Source organism: Serinus canaria, chromosome 2, assembly GCF_022539315.1.
Source record: "Serinus canaria isolate serCan28SL12 chromosome 2, serCan2020, whole genome shotgun sequence".
NCBI lineage: Eukaryota > Metazoa > Chordata > Aves > Passeriformes > Fringillidae > Serinus > Serinus canaria.
This window is the reverse complement of record NC_066315.1, coordinates 63,270,402-63,295,259: the sequence shown is the minus strand read 5'-3', so window position 1 is coordinate 63,295,259 and position 24,858 is coordinate 63,270,402. Positions and strand designations below refer to the sequence as shown.

General features: G+C 46.8%; 1 protein-coding gene across 17 annotated transcripts in view; it reads left to right on the top strand.

Annotated features, from left to right (window-relative positions):
* The window catches only part of ATXN1 (ataxin 1), a 226,433-nt gene extending 203,339 nt beyond the window's left edge, over positions 1–23,094 (top strand). For all 17 annotated transcript variants that reach the window (XM_050971598.1, XM_050971596.1, XM_050971600.1 and 14 more), the window contains 2 exons: positions 9,394–11,434; positions 18,897–23,094. In XM_050971598.1, the coding sequence (XP_050827555.1) occupies positions 9,554–11,434; positions 18,897–19,427 (2,412 nt within the window). In that variant the 5' untranslated portion in view covers positions 9,394–9,553 and the 3' untranslated portion in view covers positions 19,428–23,094. The remainder of the gene's footprint in view (positions 1–9,393; positions 11,435–18,896) is intronic.
* The last annotated feature ends 1,764 nt before the right edge of the window (positions 23,095–24,858 follow it).

Below are 24,858 nucleotides of genomic sequence, written 5' to 3'. Positions count from 1 at the left end.
CAGTGGCTGATATGAGCATGCTCCATGCATGCATGGCGCTGGCTATTTGCCAGCCTTAGAGTAATTTTTTTTTTTTTTTTTGAATGAGTGAGTGAATGAATGAATGAATACCTGATTAAGTTAATGAAGCTGAGCCAATGGTGGGAGGGAGCGACTTGGCTGCTGCCTGCTCGAAGAGATCTGGCAGCACATTAGACTTGCATAACGCTTTATAGCTCCATGCTGCGCTCCATATGAGCCACAGGAGAGGGCTGCAATAATTACTCGGCTCTGGGATTGAACCCAGCTGCAGGTAGCTAGTCATCCTCTTGTCCATTTCACTGGTGTTGGGAGTCACTTGTCTTGCGCCGTGGATTTCCAGGGGCACATGGGTAAGATGCTTTCACAGCAGTGATTGCAGCGGTGAGAAAGCATGTTTGTGGCTCAGTGACTTTCACAAAAGATCCATTCAGGTTTCCAAGCTGTGATTCACTGGACCCACAGGTTCAACGCAGGAATTTTTTTAGTTCCTGAGTACAAAACTTGTATATAAGTAACCTTGATGGGAGCTGTGTGATTTTTTTTTTTTTTTTTTGTTTTCTTGTTCTTTCTTCACCAGGCTGGGAAAAATAGAGCAAAAGGTTTTCTTGTATCTGGTTTTTGTTTTTTTGTTTTTTGTTTTTTTTTTTTTTTTTTTAAAAAAAAAGCAAATTTTTTAAGTCTTCAGAGTTCTTTTTGATTGTTGTTTAAGGCAAGTTCTTTCTGGCAGCCCCGGATGGTACATACCTTTGTTTCTCGCATACTTAAATTAAGAGTACTGGCACTGCCTGTTAGCACACCGCCTTCATTTGTCAACGTTCCCTGCTTGAGAGCAACGATGATGATTTGCATTCTTAGTTGGAACGGGTGGGTTTTTAAATTGCAGCTGAAGCTTGTGACTGTGGAACCTGCTATGTTTGTATAATCCTGCATTATTTCATTTTCTTTTGATAGTTTTCTGTGTTGCCTAATCAGAACAGTTGGGGCGATCTCAGCCTCGCCATGCTGGCCTCAGTCAAGTGACATTGGTGATGGATCTGGGCTCTGTGCCCATTTTATCTGCTTGCTCCCCATTAAGCAGGAGGGAGGCTCCCTACTTACTGAGTCAGAGAGAGTAACTAGTCACTTGGTTTTGTGGGCTGCAAGGCCTGGGGAGGCGTTTCAGAGAGAGAGAAGGTGCAGAAGAGTTGATCTGGCTTTCTTCTTGCTCGTGTGTAGTCCTGCATGCACTGACCCCTACAACACTGCCTGTGCTGAGATGGTCAGCGTGAGGGTCTGTGCAGGATGAGTGGGTGGTGCTGCAGGCCATACCTAAATGTAACTGACTGGAATGAAGAAGGAAAAAAATAAAGAGTTAGAGGAAAAAAGGGTGTCTGAGGGAGATGTTTAACTTGTTCTCTGTCTGCAGCACTGGGGTATGAGCAGTGTGCCTTGAGACCAGCACGAGTTGCTGGCTTTTCTGTTTGTTCAGTAGTGATGGTCAGTCATCCTGATTTGGGAGGGCACCAAGTGTGCACAAGGGCTGTGAGCAAGGGCTGGTGCAAAATGGCTTCAAGTTCAAGCTTTGCTGAATGAAGTCTGAGCGAAGGAAAGGTGTTGGAATCCATTTCAAGGGGAATTTAACATCAGTTCATGTTTCACACTTTACAGATGGACTAATTATAGTCTAATTTGCTGGCACGTGGAATCTACCAGAGTAGCAGTCTGCAGGGAAGACTTCCAAGGAAAGGCACTGAGCATGCAGATGACCTTTCCAAATCTTCCCCTAAAGCCGTGCTCTCACACTGTCCCCTTATCAGCCAGGCTTAAAGGCACACTCCTCCCCATGAGCGCCTGTGCTTATCTGTGAAATGGCTGCTCCGAGTTGGCTGCTGCTTGCTGGTGTTTCTGGCTGGATCTTCAAAGGGGTGAAACGCCCCCGGTTTCTGTAATTTTTCGTGGGGGTCCTATTCAAGTCTGCTGGCAGCGAAGCCAGGCGTCTCTCTTAATTTGTTTTGCAGAAGATGGAGAGAATGTTAGCGAGCATTTTCAGACACATGGAAGGAGACCTGTGTGACATATCTGCAGTACAAATGTGTTCATACAGGCATGACAGTTTCTGTCACAAGTTAAAATGAGTGGCGAGTGGGTGTTGCTACGTTTAGAGTCACTCATGTGAAATTTTCAATGGAAAATTGTGTAGGCAGCTCCCATTGTAGCCACATTGTAGGCACATTTTAGATAAATGAAAAACATCAACAAAGTAATTTCTGTATTAGACTTGTTTATAAATGAACTCTATTCACTCATTTAAGCTGCAGAAGCGCCTCTAGGGGATGGGTGTGAGAGTAGAGGGTGTCACTGAGCACTGTCAGATGTCCTGCTCTGGCAGCAGTGCTGCAAAGCAGGAGATAAAAGACTGGATGCTGCGCTGGCCACTTGTGGAGTTGCAAAGGTGGGATCCCCCTTTCCATCCTGGTGTTGGTGGGGTTGAAAGAGCACTTTCATTTACATGAGTTTGCTCTGTGATTTCCATGCTGCCACCACAGACTCTGCGTATGTTTGTAGTGGAATGCTGACTTCCTGAGCATTTTGGGTTGGTGGTCCTCATGTCCTGGCACAGCTGACTCCGAGGCTTAGGGAGCAGGGCTTTGGAGGGGTTTGGCAGGCCTCTGTCAGGCTGCAAAGGCTTCAGTGTGGCATGGTGGTAAATCATCGAGCTGCTGGAGTGAGCTCCAGCCATGGGGGATTATGCAGCTGGCTGTCAGCCTGAGCTGAGACCCCAAGCCTGAGCAGCCCCAGAACCTTCCTTTGTGGCTGCAGATGGAGCTGCTTCTCATAGGGTCAGCTGAGGTGCACTTTCTGTTGTGCAGCTGAGAGAGAAGGCTGCGCATCAAGCTGTGCACACTCAAATGGCTTTGCTCCAGGCTCAGACCCTCACTTAGCAGTTACACCCTTTCCTTTACCCCATAGGGGCAGAACGCTGTGGAATCCAGCATTTCACCCTCAGAAAAACTTCACTGTAATCAGCACTGTCTGCTCATACATTTTTATCTGTGGATATCTGATGCTATTTCACAAAATTCCATTTCCTGGTGTCAAATGATGAGAAGGGAAATTCCACTTTTAGCCAAACGAGTAAGTTTCTGATCTTGTGGGCTGCAAGGAAAAGCTAGAGACCTTAAGCCTGAAAGAAGGCCTCACACAGCAGAGGGACAAGTTAAAAGAAGTAATAATAATAGTAGTAGTTCACCTTTATAATTCTAATAAATGTTTTATTTGAGAACCAGTATTGTGTGTTTCAGAAGCAAGAAGCTGGGCCTGACTCCTGACATCCGAGAGCCCAGGTTTGGCATTGCATGGGGGGGTTTCTGTGCCAGGGAATGAGGATGCTGCTGTGGGGTGGGCTGGGAGAGTGGCAGGATGGGCAACACAGCCCTCCAGTGTCAGCCCTGAGATGGGGTCAGCTTGCAGCTCTTGGAGCAAATGCTCCCATGCTTCCAGCCTCCCTGGCATCTTGTACTGTGTGCTCTGGTACCATTTCTCTGCAGAGCATGCTGGAAGGGGAGGGGTCATCTTTGCTGAAAGCTTTTTTCTGTATAAACAAAAGATGTAGGCAGCTGGGAATGCGTTTAAATCACCTGCAGTACTCACAGTCCTGCAAGGCTTACGTGTAGCTGCATTGCTGTGTGTGTGCACAGAAAGGACAGAAAGGTCTGCTGCACACCCAGAGCATGGAGTGGCTTCTACAGATGCTGAAAGTAAGGGCATCTCTCCTGCTGCAGAATGAAGGGATGGCACCCAGACAATCTGATGGCAGAAACCTGCAAACTTCTGGAAGTTAATTCCAAGTCTTCATTCAGCAGTTAGCTTAACTAAAACCGAAGATAATTTTAGAACCATGTTCCTGTGCAGTTCACCAGCACCCATCAGGCATAATAACAATGTGTTATTAACTAAGCACAGTCTAACCATAGTAGCTCAGGAGGCAAGTGCCCTACTTAGGACATGCACATCTCTCCTTATCCTCAGGATTTAGGGTAGGTAGGAAGATCAGACAGTTAACCAGTGGAGTCGCTTTCTAATAATCAGTTTTATCACCTGTGCTCGTGAGGAACGCCATCATCTGTCTATCCTTTTGGGAATATGTCTTACATTGTTTTTTCCTCCTAAACCTTCCTCTCTCAACTCTGGTACGTCCATTAAATTCATGGGAATGTTGAGTCTTTGGGCATCTCACATCTGGTGATGTGCTCCCTGAGGTTTGCTCATATCACTTGCTTTTTGTCTTGTGTGGAGTCTGTCTGATGTGCCTGGGGAGAGGAAGGACGTGCAGAACCACTGCTCACTGTGCCAAAACCTGTAGCAATTTGCTGTGGCAGATTCCCAGAAGTATAATAAGAACTAACACTGCACTGGACAATCTGTCTTGTGGATGTGGTGTTGATCGGGAATCCTTTCATTTTGGGAGGAGAATTTCAAATTTTATTAGAGGTTTTCATGTTCCTTATTAATGGATCTTTGCAGTTGGCTCTCCCGGGAGTTCTGCCAGGGAGCTGTGAAATTGGTCGGGTTGGACAATAAACTCCTATAGCTATTGTTGGCCTGCGCTGAGCTGCACATGGCAGGGCTAATGGAATCTGTAGCGGTTACAACCATGAATATGTAGCTGGCAGCGGGCAGGCTGTAGAGAGGGGGGAGAAATCTGGCGTGCGGATCTGAGAGGCAGAATGCAGCTGCAGAGCCCTCTGCAGTGTGTCTGTCTTTTCGTCTCTCTGAATCTGATCCTGCAAGATGCCAGCCTCCTTGGAGGGGAGGGGAAAGGTGGGACGAAGTGCCTCCCCTTCCCACTCCTTTCCAGCGCTGCCGAAATTACTCACTCGTGATAGGACGGGCGGGTGATTTGAGGCGGGAGCATCGGGCTGCGCTGCTGCATCTGCCCGGTAACACCCCAGACAGAAAGAGCCGCGTATCAGGCTCGACTCTGCGAATGTTGCATTAACATCTACGTGCCCGGCAGGGCAACAGTGTCTGATGGAGGAGAGACGCCGTTTTTCTAGTGCATAAATGTGCACTAGGATATATCTCACGGGTTAACGGCAGTCATATCTGGAGCTGGAAAGTGGAAGTTGAAAGGTCATAGTACTCTGTGTGTTTTTAGGATTTGCGATCAAAGGAGCCTTTTGACAATAAGTGACTGGCTTAATTGAATAACCCTGAAGTTGGAAGCTGACGACTGCTCCCCCCCGCCTTGGGTATTTGCTTTTTGCATCAGTCCTTCCTCCTGCTGGCACATGATGGTGTGAGCTTGCTGGCAACTGCAGAAAGGTCAGGGACCAGAGGAGGATGGAGGGACCAGATTTTTTAAGAAGGTTTAGAGATCCAAAAAAGGATGTTAGCTGCACCATGGGACAGAGAAAGTGCTTGATTTCTCAAGGCAGTGAAAGTCCCACTGTTTGCATAGCCAGGTGCTGCTGGGTTTTGTGGTTCTGGCCCCAACTTCTCTGCACCCCAAGGCTCAGTCCTGGGTGGTGGGACACAGCATGTCTCTGTGTTTGGACACTTGCATTGCTGGTTTTACCTTTGCTGCAGTGGACTCCAGATAAATAAAGGAGGTCAGCATCTGAAGCTATAACCCAATATCCTCTCCTGTGTTTTAAATTTATTAGATTAAATAAGTAGAAAAATGTTGTTTTGGGAAATGTAGTGAGATTTAAAGTGCCTTGCAAAGAGATCCTGGATTTTTGCATGAAAATGCACATCCCAAGCTCCAGTGAGCAATCCCTCTGGGACCAGAGCAAGCCCAGATGGTGACTCCTCCAAGTGATTATTTTTCTGCCTTAAGCCTTTCCAGGAATTTGAGTGTGGGCAGACTGCCAGCGGACACTGGCTGTCCAGACAGTTTAGCAATGTTCCATGTGTACTCACTGCCAGAGATACCAAAGTCCAGCTGCTCTCCCTGATCTCTTTGTCCCTTTTACCTTCCCAGCCATAATTACACATGCCTGCATGCACGCACGCACGCACTTGTGACACACACAGGAGCAAAAAATCACCTGGTGTTTCCTGCTCGTTTGCATATCTACAAATCGTGATTGACAGCTCTGAAGTTAAAGGAAAGCTCCAGTCAGAAAAACGTCATGAATTAAAAAAAAAAAAAAAAAAAAATTAAAAAAAAAATCATGCAAATAACAAACCCTGTGGCACACCACAGAAGGCAGGCGTTCATCTTTCTAGGACAGCCATCAAAAAACTGCTTAACCAGGTCTTGTACCTCTTGCCTTTGAGACACTCTTGTTTGGGTTGTCTCCCTTTCATTGCTTCCCAAGCAAAATCAGTCCTGTCTTATCTTTACTGTTGCTGGAACTTGAATAATGTGGAAAAGTTACTGTTTTACTTTTATATCTTGAAGTAGAAGTAGGCTGTTTTATGCTGCATATTTCAATTTTTTGCAAATCCAGTCCTATGTCTGTTAAGAGCTCAAAGTCTCACTGTGAAGTGCCTGGGCTTGAAAAAGTGGGGCAGTATTCACTGCTCTATGGCTGTCTCATCCCTTGTCTCCATTAAATTTATTCATTCCTCCTGTGTTCTCCAGGAGATTTTGGGCAGTCCTTTTGTTACCGGTAAAGATGAACTCAGCCATCTGAAAGATTTACACCAAAAAAACCAAAATGCAAAACCCAAAAGAGTTAGTACTTGGTATTTTCGAAGGATCTTAGCTTTGACATTGGAGGCCACCCAAACCTCAGTGGTTCGATGCTATTTAATGGAATAAAATCTTTGCTTCAGCTCCTGCATAATGAAACTTCTGCCCATTTCATAGAGCTTCATAGTACTACTTTCCATGCAGAGAAGCTGAACCCAGATGCCTTGAACTCTTGGAACCACTGTTTTTGGGGAGCCTGGCTTACCCATCATAGCAAAAGAGGCTGTCCCTATTCAGTCTCATGTACAAGCTCTCTGCTCTGTTGCAGGCAGAGAAGCCAGCCCTGTGCCTCTGCTCCCAGCTTTTCCCTGTGGGAGCGTATTTAAATTCTGGATTTGCATCTCATGTTCCAGAAGAGATTGGAGGATGGTCCAAGCCCAGCACAAGCTCCCCGTGGCAGGGGGAGCAGGATGAGCACCCCATTCTGAGGATGTCCCCCCTGGGCAGCTGCCTGGGCCAGGATCTGCTGACTTACCTACCCAAGCCGACTGCCTGGGGCAGAAGGCTACAGAGAGCTAAAGTTAACCAAGGATGACTGCGCAAATGTGAGCTCGGCAGTTTTATTTTTAGTCGAACTTAAAAAGAAAAATCTGTAAGTCATGTGTAATATAATAATTTTAGCTGTTGCCAAGACACGCTGAGCAACTGTTAGGAGGAGGGGAAGGCCCGTGCTGATCTAGCAGGGGCTCTGTCTCCTGGCTGCCCTCGTCGCCGCAGTCGCGGTGCCGAGGTGATGGCGCTGACAGACCAGGGCAGGTCAGGATAGTGCCTGGGCTGCTGCGCCCTGCGTGTCATCAGCCCTTGCACATCTGAAGCTGCCCTGTGTTCTTTCATCTTCCCTATCTCCTCAAAACCAGGGAATCTACCCTGAAACAGTGCTTTACCCTCCTCCAGCTCTAGCTGTTGGTGTTTCATTACTGTTTATCAATATTTAAAGAATAGAGTAATTAACTTAAGACTGATTGTATCAAACCATTAAAAGGTTTGGACTTTTCCTGCAGGCTTACAGCAGCTTGGAGGACCATAAACGTAAAGAGTGCTTTTAAAGATAGGTTTAATCTGAGTCTAGTGTGTCTTCAAAGTACTTCATACACATATAAACATCAGGCTTATTGTTCATTAGAAGTGAGGCAGCAGGGAAAGAAATCCCCCAAAGGAATATTACTTGCCATAAGATAAGTATCATTACTGCTGCTCAGCATTCCCTTTAAAGTGGGCTATATCCCATTTCCATCTTCTTTCACATCCACTCTTAATTCTTTCTCTCTATTCTTCTTACATATAATGCATGCTTTTCTTGTTGAGCTGCCACTCATGCGAGGTGCATGGCTTCTCATCACCCATTCTTGAAGAACTTTCAAAACAGCCAGAAATGCAGATAACAGGTGGTGGCTGGACAGGGGCTGAGGAAAAGTTTCACTCTTCATGAAGGTTGATTACGCAAGGCAAGGTTTCAGGAAGAGAATAAGTGTGAAACATATTACAGGTACAATATTTTCTTTAGCAGGTAATAGAAGAGTTAGGAAGACTTTGTTGCCTTTGGATGAAATCAGTAATGCAGAGAAAGCAACTTACTTGCTCCAATAGCAAAATCAGCCCAATAGGAAACTGCGAGTTTTTACAGTGGTGGGGGCTCATGATTTGGATCAGGGAACTCAAACACATTTTTCCGAGCAGCTCTGGGCAGGTGTCCCCAAGGCTGAGGACACCTGAGTCAAACTCATGGACCTCTGGTCGTGGCCATGAGAGTGGTACCAACAGCCTCTGTGGTCAGCAGTGGCTAAGAAACTGTGGGGTAGGATCCTGCCAGAGAGGGATATGGTGCCAGCACCTGGCTCTGGCCTACCTGCATGTGGCAGGGAGTTCCTCCCAGCAGAGTCCTGCCTGGACACCTGAATGTGAGGCATCAGTAGCAGAGGGAGTTCAAAGCACTGGGTAAAAAAACCCCACCAGACATCAAAAACCTGGCTCAGATCCATCCCTGGCTCTGGGCTGCTGCTGTAAATAGCTCTCGTGGCTGAGCTTCATTGCCAGACTGGGAGATGAAGCACACGTGTCCCTGTAATGAGCTGTGGTGTGGAGTGGGGACAGGAGGCAGCTGCTGCCTCCCCAGCCCTGCAGGGTGTCACGTGAAGTTGCCTTGCCGGTGTCTCTGGGTTTCAGGGGCTTAGGAGTGACACACCACCTTCCCTCTGCACCACTCACCATGACTTGTTGCTAACAATATTTTGTGTGTGCCTGTTCCTCGGGGCTCCCTGCTGTGTGCCCATGTTTTTTAGGGCACTTTAGGGTGAAGGCAGTGTCGTCATTGCAGGGGAAGAAGAGGCTGGAAGAACAAAGCAGACAACATAGAGACATGGAGGGTTTTCACAGAGGAAGGAGAATAGGCCTTGGGAAATAAAGAACTGCTGCTAAATGTGCCAAGTTACGGCCAGGTTGTTTCTGATATGCCTAAATTTTTTAATGTTTTCCTGATACATTAGCAAACATGCCCAGGATTTTTCTGCTATTTACAGCATAGCTAGCTGTCAACTGCTCCTTGACATGAGAGTGGCAATGCCTGACCATTTGTATTTTATTTTCCAGAGGTCTTTTTCCTGTTTGCTGATTTAGGGTGTCTGCTTATTTGTTTTCATTTCTCATTGCTGATGATATGACTCCCGTCTCCCTTGCCCACCCTTTCGTTGCAGAATCCAGAGGAGCTGTCGGAGGATTGTGCTCACAGGGAGATGATTCCTCATGAAGTCACTGGATCCCCTGCAGAAATCAAATGTGACTTTCCGTTTATCAGACTGAAATCAGAGCCAGCCAGACAGTGAAGCAAGCACAGTGGAGGGGGGACGGCGAAAGATGAAATCCAACCAAGAGCGGAGCAATGAATGCCTGCCACCTAAGAAGCGAGAAATCCCTGCCACCAGCCTGCCTTCGGAGGTGAAGCCGGTCCTGCCAAACGAAAACCACCGTGCAGATAACCTGGCATGGCTCCCCAGCACACCCAGCGGCCAGGGCTGCCTGGGGGGCCGGCACCGGCCCGGGGGCACCTCCTCGGTGGAGGCAGGCTTGCAGCAGGGTTTGCACAAGTCACTGTCTGCAGGGATGGACTATTCCCCACCGAGCGCGCCCCGGTCCGTTCCAGCCTCTACCACTCTTCCCACGGTGTACTCGCCCGCCCTCTCCCAGTCAGGGACCCCCGTTTCCCCCGTGCAGTACACTCATCTGCAGCACACCTTCCAGTTTGTCGGGCCCCAGTACAGTGGATCGTACACCGGATTCATCCCCTCACAGCTGATTTCCCCAACGGCCAATTCTGCGACCGGCGCTGTGGCGGCGGCCACCGCCGTTGCAACCACTCCATCCCAGCGCTCCCAGCTGGAGGCTTATTCCACTTTGCTGGCCAGCATGAGCGGCTTAAGCCAGCAGGGGCACAAAGTTGAGCCGCACCTGGTCAGGACGCCTGGACTGATCGCTGCCGGGTCTCCTCCACCCACCCAGCAGAACCAGTACGTCCACATTTCCAGCTCTTCCCAGAGCACTGTCAGAAATGTCTCTCCTCCAACCATCCCAGTCCCCCTGCACCCACATCAGACAGTGATCCCGCACACCCTCACCCTTGGCCCTTCCTCCCAAGTGGTGGTGCAGTACACTGACTCGGGGGGCCACTTTGTCACCAGGGACCCCCCCAAGAAACCCGAGAGCAGCCGGCTGCAGGCGATGCAGGCCAAGGAGGTACTGAACGGTGAGATAGAGAAGAGCCGGAGGTACGGCATTTCGCCTTCTGCCGACATGGGTCTAGTCAAAGCAGGCAATAAACCAGCTCCCCATCACTATGAGACCAGGCACGTGGTGGTCCACTCGAGCCCCGCCGAGTACGGCGTGCGGGATTCCTCAGGTGTCCGAGCCTCTGTCATGGTGGTCCCCAACAGCAGCACGCCCACGGCAGACATGGAGGTGCAGCAGGCCGCCAACCGTGAGACCTCTCCTTCAGCCCTCAATGACAAGGGAAGTTTGCACTTAGGAAAACCAACCCACCGGTCCTATGCCTTGTCTCCGCAGCAGGCTCTGGGCCATGAGGGGGTGAAGGCGGTGGCGACGCTGTCCCCTCACACCGTCATCCAGACCACCCACAGCGCCTCCGAGCAACTCCCTGTGGGGCTGCCAGCGACAGCTTTCTACACCGGGACCCAGCCGCCGGTGATCGGCTACCTGAGCGGCCAGCAGCAAGCCATCGGCTACCCCGGCAGCCTGCCGCAGCACCTGGTGATCCCGGGCACCCAGTCCCTGCTGATTCCGGTCGGCAGCGCGGATGTCGAGCCATCGGGAGTCACGCCTGCGATCGTCACGTCGTCTCCTCAGTTTGCAGCAGTGCCTCACACGTTCGTCACCACCGCCGTCCCCAAGAGCGAGAACTTCAGTGCGGAGCCCCTCACTACCCAGCCTGCCTACCAGGCCACCATGGTGCAGGCGCAGATCCACCTGCCCGTGGTGCAATCCATTGCCTCCCCTGCCGCCGCGCCCCCCACGCTGCCCCCTTACTTCATGAAGGGGTCGATCATCCAGCTGGCCAACGGGGAGCTGAAGAAAGTAGAGGACTTGAAAACAGAAGACTTCATACAGAGCGCGGAAATCAGCAACGACCTGAAAATAGACTCCAGCACTGTGGAGAGGATCGAAGACAGCCATAGCCCGGGCATCGCCGTCATACAGTTTGCGGTGGGGGAGCATCGAGCACAGGTAATGGCAACGTGTGATGGGCTGGGGCGGTTGGACTGGGATGCATGCTCTGGCCCCCCAGGCCACGTCACAGCTCACTTGCTTTGGATCCACTCGGGCTTGGTTCTTTATCCATCAGCGGTTCAAACTGTAGACCAAAAATCATCCCCTTCACTGTGCTGGGGAGCCATCAACCACCACTGGTGATAGATGTAGACTCTTGGGTATCAAATGGTTCTCTTTTATAGGTGGGGAACTCACAGGAAGACTTATGTGATTTTTGTGGGTTTTGATTAAAATACCAGATAATGTAAGGAGTATGAAAGGTTACATTTTTCATTTTGATAGGTGATTTTTACCATTCACACCAGAAAGGTCGTGATAGAATCAGATCAAAACCGACCCTAAAGAGATAGGTTGGGCACAAGGCAGTGAATTTCCACGGCTTAAAATCTTGGAGCTGCCTGGTAATGGTTCTCATGCACATATATTACTGAAATGCACTAGAGTTTTTCTGAAGCTTCGCTTGAAGGTGGTTTTAACATTGCATGGCTCATGTAAACTCTGTGGTTGAGTGCAATTTGGAAGGAAAAACCGTCTAGGTGTCTGGGCAGGCTGTGCTTCTGACCTCTGCTTCTCTGTTTGCAAAGCAGGAAGAAAGCCTGTAACTTTCCAGAGGTGTTTTTAGGTTGAGAACAAGTGCATATTGATTTGAAAGCATTATCCTGATGCTGTCCATTTTCTGAGCAATTTAGATTCTGTTGGTTGATGCTGAAAAGTTCAGATGTACTGTGTAGCATTTGGCTTCCTGGAGGTACTCAGTTTAGATAATCCTGTTGAAAACTTTTTGTTTTGGTGTGAGTGCTGTGAACTCCACCATCAGCACCTCTGATGCTGCAGCCTCAGTGCTGGAGAAGCAGAATGAGAGAGAAGGAGAATGAGAGGAACTGGGCACAGACACAGGTAGTAACACACCTCAGGCTGATGGTTTGGAGGAGAAAAGCAAACAGTGATGGTACTGAGGAGCAGATCACATAGAAAATTTCTTACAGTCTCAGCAGCCTGTGGCCTGTCCTTCCCCAAGTGTACACACACGGTGAATCACTACATGTGGCATGTCCTCCTTCTCAAGTCAAACAGGCAGATTCCCTGTGTGGGTTTGTTCATGCACGTGCCTGCATCTGCACAGCTGATTGAAGTCAAGTCTCTCATGCTTCCAGGATAGAGATGATTTTTTTTTTCCCCACAGCTTAACTGTATTTTGGTGCATCTCAGGTTAGAGGAACTGTCCTTGGATAAGGACCAGTTACTATAGTTTGCCATGGTGCCTTGAATAATGAGTTTTCAAAACTAGCAGTCTCCACTCTGCAATTTTCATCTTGCTCACATTTCCCTGCCTGCAGCCAGGCCATCGGTGTCTGTACAGAAAAGAGGTACAAATGAGCAGATAGCATTTGGGCCATGTCTCAGTCACAGCCCTGTCAAGGCAGGCAATGGACTGCGGTCCTGTGAAGAGCTGCTCATTTGCAGGGGGTGGAGTGCCATCCTCTGGCAGAAAGGGAGCAAATCCGAGGCTCTGCAAATCCAGGGCCTAGCACACGGGTCTCACCCAGCAAAGTGTCACCTTACAGAAAAGCCTATCGGGAGCAGGCTGACATCATCGCAGCCGAAATACTCCCCAGCTGTGTTTCCCACCAGGGATGCTTCGAGAATGGAGGGCAAGTCACGTAGAGATATGATTAGAAATGGGAGTTTAATTTAGGTTTCCTGCAGATTCCAGGACTTGGGTCTCTTCCCAGATCAGCTGTGTTCCTGCCTAGCAGGGACTACTGCTGGTTTTCCTCTGCCTTTGGGAGGGGGGAGAGAAAGAGAGAGAGAGAGAGAAAGAGTGGGTGCATTTTTACATGCTTGAAGTCTCTGTGACCTCACCCTTAGCCTGCTGTGGTGCTCTGGAAGTCTTCAGCCTTATTTGCCGGTGTGCAGCAGTATTACTCCTTCGAAGATTGCCTGTGTGAAGAGGCTTAGTGTTCTCTCTGAAAGAGCAGTACTTTGTGGAGCCACTCTGAGCACCAGCACTGTGGTGCTGCCGTGCTGAAATAGAGCTCTTGACTCTGGAGTGCAGGGGGATAGAGCTGCGTGCGTAGTGCAGCTCCACAAAGTATTTCATTACAATTGACTTTCACTTGCATACGTGCTTCTGCAGGGAGAGAGCTTTTCGAGTGGTATTACCAAGGGAGTGTAACTTGTAAAGAGTAAGTGCCATACAAAAATAGGGTTGTTATCATTAGCTTTGGCTCACTTACTTACTCCTCCCAGGGATCACTGGGAAGTCATTATAATATTGATGAATCTGTATTTTCAAGCTCTGTGCAAACACTAGCTAATTTTCTCACCAGTTGAGGGACAGAAGTAGGAGGTTGTTTTCAGCTGAGCATATACCACTGTAATGTAAATAGGGAGGCACCGGGCAGCCACTCTTGTGTCGTGTCACTGCAAGTCCACAGCTGGCCCTCCCCAGCACAGCACTTAGGCAGAAAGGAGTCATCTTCCCTGCTTTTCCAGTCCTCCAGTCACCTGGAAAATCCATCCCTCTTCCAGGAAACCTAGAGGAAAATCAACACACCTGAAGGCCTTGGTAACTGAAATAAATGAACTAACTGTCTTCACCCCTGGAGGGATGCTAGGTTTCCATTTCACAGCATTCCGGCTCTGGATTAACAAGTCAAGTAAGTATCAACTGGGCCAGAACCCAAAATCCAGCTGCTACTCCTGTGCAGTCAAGGTGCCTAGAAGACAAGACCTGTGGATCTATATCTCTTTGGAATACCATATATTATTTTTGTAATAAGAATTTCATCATGATTATCTGTCCATCCTTGTGCTGCCACAAGAACGCAGAAGCCAGTAATTCACCTCCCTTGATGTTAAGGTCAAAGCACACAGGCTCTGCAAAATAAGTTCTCTGGAATGCTACACTTCAGTTCCTAATAATTTCTAAGGTATAGATTAAATGGAAAAGATGAGCATATGGTTCTTAATTTTCCTTTTTTTTTTTTTTTTAAAAACCAGCAAAACCAAACCAGAATCTTAACCACTAGAGATGGGAAAGTCCCATTAGAGCATGCAGTTAGTAGCCCTAACTACTTTAGTTTAGTACATATGATTTTAGACCATCATCTAGTTCAAGTTTTCCCCTTACATCTTTCAATGCACGTACAAATGGTTACTTTTTCTTTGAGCTCCCCTTTTCATTATCCTTGTCACCATAACACACAGAAAGAGATGTTGACTCAGTTCACTGCTGCAGATGGAGATCTCTGCCAGCCTTCCCCTCATGTGATCTCTGTGTCCCCTGGTCACAGGACAGTAAGTCCTTTTGTCTCCAAGTGATGGGTGGCTGTGGTCTGTCCTCACGTTCCTGAGTTCTGGGAGTGCAGCAGATGACACAGCTCATGTGATGAAGGCGGCAGCCTGTGGTCTGCTGGACGAGAGGCAGCTTCTCTTGGGAAATGACGGGATTGCGTGACTGCAGGGAGCAGCAGCCCCTGACGTTCCAGCCCTGCCTGCCTTTGCTATAGTAACAGTGGACTGAATTGAGGTAGATGCAGCCCTGGGGGTGTGCCCAGTCACAGCATGTTCTGGAGAGTGGTTCCGTGGCACGAGGAGCCCCAGAAATCTTTCACAGGAAATCCACTCTTGTGAAGGCATCGGAGTGCAGGGGGAACATTAGAAGTCCGGAAGTTTCTGTGTAGGGGAGGTTGTGTGGGAGCAGGGCACTGCAGAGGCTTCTCTCTGTGAGAAGGAGAGCTTCTATTCTGTGAATCCACCCAGTTGTTTTTTGGGCCCGAGGACCCTTTCAGCGCCCAAAGCAAGGCTTTCAGCGGAGAGCTCTGCAGCTTAATTGCATATTGTTTCCAGAACTGCTTCCTTCTCTTTGTTTCCAACCTGCCACTCCTAGTTTCATCACATTTAATAGCATTATGGAGAAAAACACTTAATTGGAAAATGCATGTTTACATTTATTAAAATATTGTTCACATGAACCACTTTCATTAGGCACCTTTTGCTTTTGTGCTTGTTATTTTGGTTGCAGCAGCGAGGCCCAGGACTAAAGTTGTGTTTCTAAATGATGGGAAGGCTGTTTGCTGGGCATCTGATCTTCCAGCCCCTAGTATAAGTATTCCAGCTCCAGCTGGGATTTCTTAAGCTGTTTTAAGCCTGTCTTGCCTACTGAGTTTGGCTGAGAAATAAAAATTACAAAGGGTTATAGAAAGTTTCAGTTTTCAGTGGCTGCACTGAAGAGTTCTGACCACTTTCACTAGTCAGTGTTAACAAATAGAAATATAAATGTAGCTTGCAATAGAGCCTCAGTATGCTCTGAGAGGAACCAATATGTTTATTTCTTACTTTATCCTCTTAGTAGTAGGTAGAAAAGTTCCAAATTTCCTTCTCTCCTATAATAATTGTGGCAAAATACTGGGGGGTCAGAGGGAAGCTTTTAAAATAAGGGGGCTTGTGTTTTAATGCAGTGGTCAGAAAAAATTTGGTGGGGGTGTTTTTACAGAACTTTCACACTTCAAAGTTTTTAAACTTGGTTTTAGAGGATGGTTGCCTCAGATCCCTCCTTAGCTGAACCCTGAAGCAGACAGCTAAAACAGGGCTTCATAATCCATGAGGGAACCCATTTCAAATCAAAAGTGGTACATGCACAGTGTGGCCAGATCATGGGGATTCTAGCATTCCACCATCTTTGGTGTTATTCATGATCACCACCACCAATTCTGGTATGTGTTTCAGTGATCAACCCTTCAGGCAAATGCATTGGATACTACATTTAAAAAAAATCATAATGTGTGGTGGAAATGTGTTGACATCAAGAAGAACTTTTGTGTTGGTGAGGATGATGCACACAACCAAGTATGATTTCCACAGATACAAATAGCTTCTAACAAGGATGAAAAAATAGAAAAGGAAAGAAAAAAAATGCAGCAAGCAAGCAGGAGGAAAGAAAGAAAAAGAGGTGTGAGAAAAAGCAATATAAAGGAGAAAGCTGTGTCCACCAGATGATCCATGCCTGGAGACAGCCTACAGTTCTTGTGCAGACAGCAGCTTCCATGTAAGTCCATGGGCGATGCTGGATACTCATTACTTCTCCTGATTAGACTCCAGATAAACTGAGATGCATATGTATGGAATAGAATCCCAAGCTCTGGGCAAATATTTCTGCAAATCCTCATGCTGGAGTGTTTCTGTCCAGTGACATGAAGGGATGGGGCTTTCATGGTTACCTCACCCCAGTTTCTCCATAGTTCAGAGCTTAAACCAGGCCTCGGGTCAGGTCCCTTTCCACTACTGCAGTGTATGTAGTTTGACTGTTGGCAAATAGTTCTGGTTGGAAAAGGTTTAGCATGACAAAAATTGATGTAGTATCTTACAGTTCTACACTGCTCCTTTTGAAATTCCTTGTACAGTGGCTTACTGTGTTGGGCAGGTGGAGTGGCAGGATAATGGATGCAGTGTTATCCACTGGCCTAGTTGCAGAAGTGCATAGCATATATTTATAGACTCAATAAATATATTTTTTCCAACAGAATCAACCCTCCGTAAACAGCAGTTGGCTGCTAGTGCATGGCATGCATGTAGTCAGAGGCACCGTCAACATCTGGGGGGAATCATTGGTTTCCTGGTTCTGGAGCATCCATCTCTGAGCTGTCAGACATTCCTGAGCAAGTCTTCTTCCCCAAAAGGGCTGTTCAGCTGGTGGGGTGTGAGGGGCACTACCAGGGGCCCTGCTTGCAGGGAGAGCAGCCGTGGGGGTGACACTGCTAGCAGGGAAGGGACAGGGCTGCTGGGGGCTGTGCTCCCACAGAATCCAGCTTCTTCTGTGAGACAGACCATGCAACTTCATCCCAAGGCTCGCACTTGACATTATGAACAGATGTGTTGGAACTCTGGAGTGCAGTGTGCATCTCAAACTGCTTCTGTGTTGAAATGCATTTTTAATGGTGCAAAGCCATGCTGGGTGTGACAGCATTACTCATTCCAGGGGTGAGAGGTGGTTTCACAAGCCTGCTGTGATGTTCCTTTTAAGTGAGTCCATGGTCCTGGAGAGGGAGGACTCTTCCAGGCAGCTGGTGTAGTCTGTGGCTGTTGAATGGCTCATCACCTGAATACATGTGCTCATCTCAGTGAGGTGAGCACATGTATTCAGATGATCTCCTACCCTTTTACCCCTACCAAATTAGGGTTACACCATCAGAGTGAGATTGTGCCCCCATGCCTGAGAAGAGCTCCAGAGGACATGAGGACTGTGGGAGCAGAGCAGTGGGTATCTGTCTTTAGCACAAGCCAGCCTCTTACAGTCATAGACCTCACTGGTGTGACAGGCAGTGGTTAAAAACACGTGCCAAGTTTTAAAGAAGTATTAGTCAGAATTTCCTGCTCTCTTTGTAGTGTGCTGGGGAGGGGGGGTGTCAGCCCCATGGGTTGAGAGTCACATGAGTCCACATCAAGTGTTTGAGCCTGCAGTGAGTGCTGGACTGCTACCACGTGCAAAGATAAGTGGGCATTTTATCATGGTTTTATCAGGTGTTTTTTATCATGTTGGGACCACAAGGCCCAGCATTTGCAAGGTCAGGGAGCAGGAGGCACCTGCTGCTGGTCTGTTCTGGCCATGGCAGCTCCCCATTAGATGGTTAGGTAGGATTCCTAACCAGATGTGTCTTTAAAGTGGGGTGAACCAGAGGGAATGGGGACATGGTACAGAAAAGGAGACTCAGGGCAGGAACTGCAGGAAGAGGAAGGACGATCACCTCTCTGAGGAAGTGCAGGAGATAAACTCTGCAGCAAAGTGGAATACCAGGTGTGAGAAGGGATGAAACTGGACTGGTTACAGACTGCTGGGGGAAGGCAGGGTTTCACTTGCTGCTCTTAATGGCTACAACTTTGTATGTGCTCGTGGCCTTCCCATGGCAATCAGAGTACCTTCACTCTTTCACACTGCTCAGTGAGTGCTTGTTCAGGCAGAGGCCAGGACGACATTCCCGTTATCATTTAGAAAATCATATGTCAGAACTGAGAGCTTTTCTTGAGCCATCCTCAGGTTGGAAAGGGTCTTTAGATTTAAATTACGGTTCTAGGTACCACAAGGGCATGGCAGGAAAAAGCTGGCCAGACGCTGAAGCTGTTTTAACTCTTGCGCCTGTCTGAGTGGCTGGATAAAGGTAAATCTTGATTCATGCTGAAGTTTGTGCTATGAAATACTGAGCTCAGAGAAAGTATTAAGAGCTGGTGGCAAGGGCTGGTGTGAAGTCTGGTGACTAATATTCTGATTTTGCAGAAATTGAACATCGCCTTTGCAATTCCAGCTTTATCCCTCTCCCCTGTGGCAAGCACTGCACATGTGTGAGGGCTCATGGAGTGATCTCATGCTCTCCCCTCTCTCTCCCTCTGTCTTCCTGTGTTGTCCTGTCTCTTTCTGCAGGTCAGCGTGGAAGTCTTGGTAGAATACCCTTTTTTTGTATTTGGACAAGGCTGGTCATCGTGCTGCCCTGAAAGAACCAACCAGCTCTTTGATTTGCCATGCTCCAAACTCTCAGTGGGGGACGTCTGCATATCACTCACACTCAAGAACCTGAAGAATGGCTCTATTAAAAAGGGCCAGCCCATGGACTCAGCTAGTATCTTGCTGAAGCATTCAAAGAATGACAGTCTAGCTGGAAGTAGACACAGGTATGCGGAGCAGGAAAACGGGATTAATCAGGGAAGCGCACAGATGTTAGCTGAGAACGGTGAACTGAAGTTTCCGGACAAAATAGGATTGCCTGCAGCACCTTTGCTCACCAAAACAGAACCCAGCAAGCCCCCAGCAACAAGGAAGAGGAGGTGGTCGGCCCCCGAAACACGAAAACTAGAGAAATCAGAAGAGGAGCCACCTTTGACTCTTCCTAAGCCTTCTTTTATTCCTCAGGAGGTTAAGATTTGCATTGAAGGTCGATCCAACGTAGGAAAGTAAAAGTTGTTTGGGGAAAGGAAATTAGGCTATCCCTTGTCATTTTTATCCAGATTACTGTACTGTAGACTAAATAACCCAGTATTTACATGTTATCATCTTATTTTAGGTTTATGTTATAACCTTGTTGTTATAGTTGCAGCTGGTATTATGCAGGAGACTGGTGCATATGTTTTTCCACAAGTGTTTGTCAGTGACTAGGTTTATCGAGAGCTACAGAAGGGGCAGTATCTGCTTCACACACCCTTAGTGGAAATGAATGTGTTGTCATGGCTCCTGTTTTCTAACACCTCGTGTAGGACAGGGTCCAGCTGTGATTTTGTTTTCCTTTCGTTGCTTTGTGTTTGTTTTGTTGTTCTGGTTCCTGTTCTAGTTTTTTGGGGGGGAGGTAAGGAGAAGGGAACTGTAGCAGAGGTGTGTGTCAAACATGGGGTGCATGTGCGTGTGTGTGGGTGTGGGTGTGGGTGCGTGCCAGCCCCCAGGGCGGGACGGCCGCTCTCTGGTGGGCTGGTGATGAGGTTTCCTCACCCCAGGTGGATGCTGAGGACACAACCCTTGGGTGTGTTACTGAAAAGGATCAGACAGTCTCTGATGTTTTCAACAACAAGCCAACTCTTACTCAAGGCTCTGCTATACATATATATATATATATATATATATGTATGTATATATATATATATATATATATATATTTGTGTGTGTGTATATGTATATATATATTTTTCCCCCATGGGGTCTGACTGCACTGATTTTTATTCCTAAAGCAAACTGCCACACCACATTTCCTTTCTGCTTGCTAGTGCAGTTCCATTGCCCAGAGGCAGCGACAGCAAGGCTGTGTGGAGCCTCGTGCCGGTGGCCCCACAGGGTTTCCCTTGAGGGCGGGGGGTTGGGGTGGGTGTGTGCGTGTGGCGTGGGTGGGCGTGCGTGGGTGTGCGAGGAGGCCTCTGGCTCTGTGGATGCGCCTGGCTCAGGCTCGCTCCTGTTTCTGTGCAGTGTTAGACAAATCGACCGGGTTACGCCATTGACATTTGCTTCCATGAGGTAGATGCAGACTGCCCCTTTGAGATCACAGGCATCCATCGTTTGCAGTTAGGTTGCAAATCTTTGTCTTTAACTCTAGTACTGGTTTTAGTTCTTGGTTATGGACAACCAGTGCCACTTTTTTCAAATTGCAGTGTGTGACACAGGAATCCGCTGTTGAAGATGAACCTAGAATGTCTTTAAGCACTTAAAATGCTGTTCACACTTTATTGCTGAGCATCCTGGTCTAACACTCAGTACGTACTGTATATCACTTTAATCTGCTCGGAAAGCAACAACAACAAACAAACAAATCTCTTCAACACTGTAACTACATGCAACTATGTAAAGTTTTCTCACAGGCAAGATGCTGAAAGTTTTAATGTGGTTTCAAAGGGATGAATGTGAATTATTGAACTAGTATGTGACAGTCATTGTCCACAAAGGACTACTTAATAGGAGGCACTTTTTAAACTTTAATGCTTGAGAAAGAGTTAAAGGCATATGCGAGCTGACATAATAAAAAAAAAAAAAAAAGAGAGAAAGGAAAAAGGAAAAGGAAAAATCATTGTCCAGTGTTTTTGAAAAAGATGGACTTTAAAGAATCTTGCAATTTGCACATCTTGAGTTTATCATTTGTGTGGTATTCCTGCAGTTTTTACCTAATAATGTTGTGGGGTGGGGGGGTCTGAAAGAGCATAAACAAATGTAGCAATTACTCACTAACCTGCCTACGCTCTAGGCCATTTCATAGGGTTATGTTCCTTTCAGAGTTCATTTTTGGTCTTTCTACCTTATCGGCCACACAGAACCAGGTCCTACTGGGACACCTCTGAGAATTTTTCTTCAGACTTGCTGAGAGAGTTTTCCAGAAAAAAAAACCATTTCTATAAGTAAGCAAAGTGTTTGTTTGTTTTGAAAACAAACCTATTGTTATTTTATTATTATTATTATTTGTTATTTGTTATTTTAATTGCATCGTTTTCCATTGGAAAGGCGACATTTCAGGAGTTTGGTACAAACCAAGTAGGAGCAGGGGGATTCACGCCTTCAGTCTTTTCTTTCCCCAGGTAGGGCCGGATCCTCTGAGGTGCTGTGCACCCAACCTCCTGCACGAGCCTCGGGGAGGTGCGAGCATGAAGTGTGTCGGGGCTGAGTGCTAAAGCCTGTCGCTGCTTCTTGGAAGATCCCAGTGGGATTGCAGTGAGATCGCACTCGGGCCCTCTTTGAGCAAGCGTTCGTGTCGTCATTTTTGGTTGGCGAGTTCACATCCTTCAGGTAGTTTTGAAGAAGCTGTACTCATAGGGAGAACAGAAAATCAAAGTCCGTCATTAGAAACACAGTAACCTAAAGTGAACAAATTTATTTAAAGTCTTGTTTTCCCTCTCCCCTGAAATACAGTGCTTTTCTTTGAGAGAAGAAATGTTAACCCCAAACCCCATCTTTGACTCTTGTTACTTGTTACTTGAAATTTAGCTCACACCAGACCTAATTGTTTTTATACCATATTCTGGGGTGCACCAAAAAGTTGAAATATGTTTAAAATAGCTTGAAACTTTTTTTGAATTTCCTTGAATTTTATTAACCTCTCGGCGGGCTACCAAATAGCTGAGTGGGTTTCTTCTCACAATCACACAGCGTAGTTAGTGCTTATTTGTTAATATTTCTGCTCAGAGAAGTTGCTTAATCTTCCATATACTCTGCTCAGGGCACTTGCAATTTATTGTTTCGTTTTGTTTCCTGTTTTTTTTTTAAGCTTTGATGGTAAAGGAATAGAAAGAATTACAGATTTTAGTTCATAGTCTTACCACTATTTCTGTACTTCACGTGTACTTAGAAAAAAAGAAATCTCAAGTAAAACCATACACATACACATTTGTGGTCAATAAGGAAGCAGGGGCTATTAAACTGACTGGATCTATTCAACTAACACTAAAAAAAAAATAATAATAATAAAAAAATACATTTGGAGCAATAGGAATGTATTAGTTCTGTGCTTGTATTTCAGACTGAGGAATTCTGAAATAACTGTTTTTTTCCAAACAATTGTCCCCTTCCATGCTTTAGCTTTTGTAGGATGTGCAATACTTTACGTGCCAACTTAGACTCACCTGTGCGGTGTTAGCTAGATCTCATACCCACTTCTGATTTCCCCTGGTTTTGTCTCTTCTGAATTCTTTCTTTCTACCTTTCTCCCTGCCCCCCACCCCCCACCATTAATAAGTCCCTCCCTGTCCTCCCCCCTCCAAAAACCCACAAAATATTAAGGGTAGAAGATCCCTTGCCCCGGGAAACATGAACCCTTTTTGTATTTTTTGTTTAAAGAGATCCAGGAAGAAAAAAAAAAAAGGCAAAAAAAGAGATGTGTTCATGTCTACATGGCATCCAGGCAGAGGGTGGCACTTAACCATATGGCCAAGTGCCACCTTCCGCCTGGGCACACGCACACAGGAGCTGGCTCCCACTGGGGCCAAGTCCTTTGCAAGGCGGGGCTTTGCCTTTCCCTCTGGCACTGAGCATCCCTTGTGGTGCAACCCCAGGCCTGGGAGTGCCATCAATCCCCAGGGCAGGTGCAAAACACCGCAAGCATGGGGATGCTGAGGTGAAGCCAAAGGAGGCTCTGCCTCTGCTCTGCGTGGCGGCCGCTTTGCAATAGTAACTAAGAGCAGTTTTCTTTTTGTCTGTTTGTTTCTTTCCTTTTGTAGCAGGCCTCCTTAGTTTACAACGAAATGCATACAATCACCAAGAAATTAGTCAGGGCAAAGAAAAATAAAACAAGAACCTCTTTATAGGGATTTCTTAAAAAAAAAAAAATCTATTTGTCTGTCTGTCTGTCTATCTATCTATCTATCTATCTATCTATCTATCTATCTATCTATCATCTATCTATCTATCTATATATCTCTATATATACAGTGACTGTTCCTTATAGCGTCTAACTTAGGCATTGTTTCAGTTTGTCTGGGCCACATCGTGGGGAATTTGAGTTTGATGTCACTTACCTCGAGTCCTCTGGTCAAGACCCGAATCGGAGTCGCTGTTGACCTATTTTACCATTTTGTACCTTGCCCTTAGACTTGCTTTCCCTCAAAGATGCAGACCTCGGGAGGAGGGGAGGGACACACGTTCCTTTTTTCATTCCTTTAATTCCTTTGTCCCACTGTCGCTTTGTCGACCTGTCGTTCCCGTCATTTTCTCAGCATGGGGAAGTGACATCACTACTCTTGTTTCCCTTAAATCAAGGAACATTTAGAAACCTTTCACACCTTTTACTCAGGGATGGGGCTGGTGTATGTGTGGTACACTGATGTGACCAGAAGCAGCACTTTTACTGCTCCGGAGTAGGGATGTACAATGTTACAGACAAGTTTGGATTTCCTGCATCTCATGGTTTAAACTTTGTAGATCTCATTTAGATTGCAATACAAAAGCAGCAGGCTCAGCATGAACTGTAGCTGTTGGTTATCATGAAAATACACTCTCTGCAGAGTTTTATATTACTTTAAAGTGTGTTGCCAGTAGTAAAAAGGAAATGGTGAAATTCTGTTAATTCTTGCAACTGCTTTAAAAAAAAAGCCTGTGTCAAGGAGAGCGAATTCTCAATCTTTTTAAACACTAATGGTGTTGTTTCAGAGTAGCTCTTGGTGCAATGCTCTGCATGTCATGGGACCCAGTTCTGCAAACGCTTATACATGTGTCCATGGGAGGTCTGGGCTGGCCAGCAAAGGCTGCTCAGGGGCTTGCTGTAAAGCACGTGTATAATCTTTGTGAAACTGAAGTTCAATCAGGGCCGGATCCTCACCTTAACTGGGCAGCTGGAAAAATGTCAGGGTTGACCAGGGCAGAAGCCTTGGGCTGGTGGAGGGGATTTGACCCATCGAAACACTTCTACTGTCCCAGAAACTTGACAAATGGCAGAATGAGATATGCACTCGTACAGTTTCCATTTCTTCCCTCCCCATCATCACAGGTAGCAGCAGAGTCCACTGTGAGCTCTGGCCAGTGTTGATGTGAAAAGCAAGGGGAACATACCACCAGAGTGGAGGCAGTAATTTCCTTTTCTCTGGTTTTTCCAACCCTCCCACTCTCCCAAATCCTGTAATACATAGCAAAATGAGAATTTGTTGATGCAGATATGCATATGTGCACACACACCCCCAGGCAGAAGTGTCTGTTTGCACACAAAGAAGTTATGTGTGCATCTTTTTTATGTGTATGCCTACATGTCCACTTGATTCCCTGTCCTGAGGACAGCCTTGCTTTGTGCCCATAGGGAAATTCCAAACGCATTGCACACCTCTACTCCAGAGTTCAATTTCTTTTACATAGACGACCTCGCTTCAGATGTGTTACCTTTACTGATAGGATCTTTTCTTGTAGCACTATACCTTGTGGGAATATTTTTTGATGT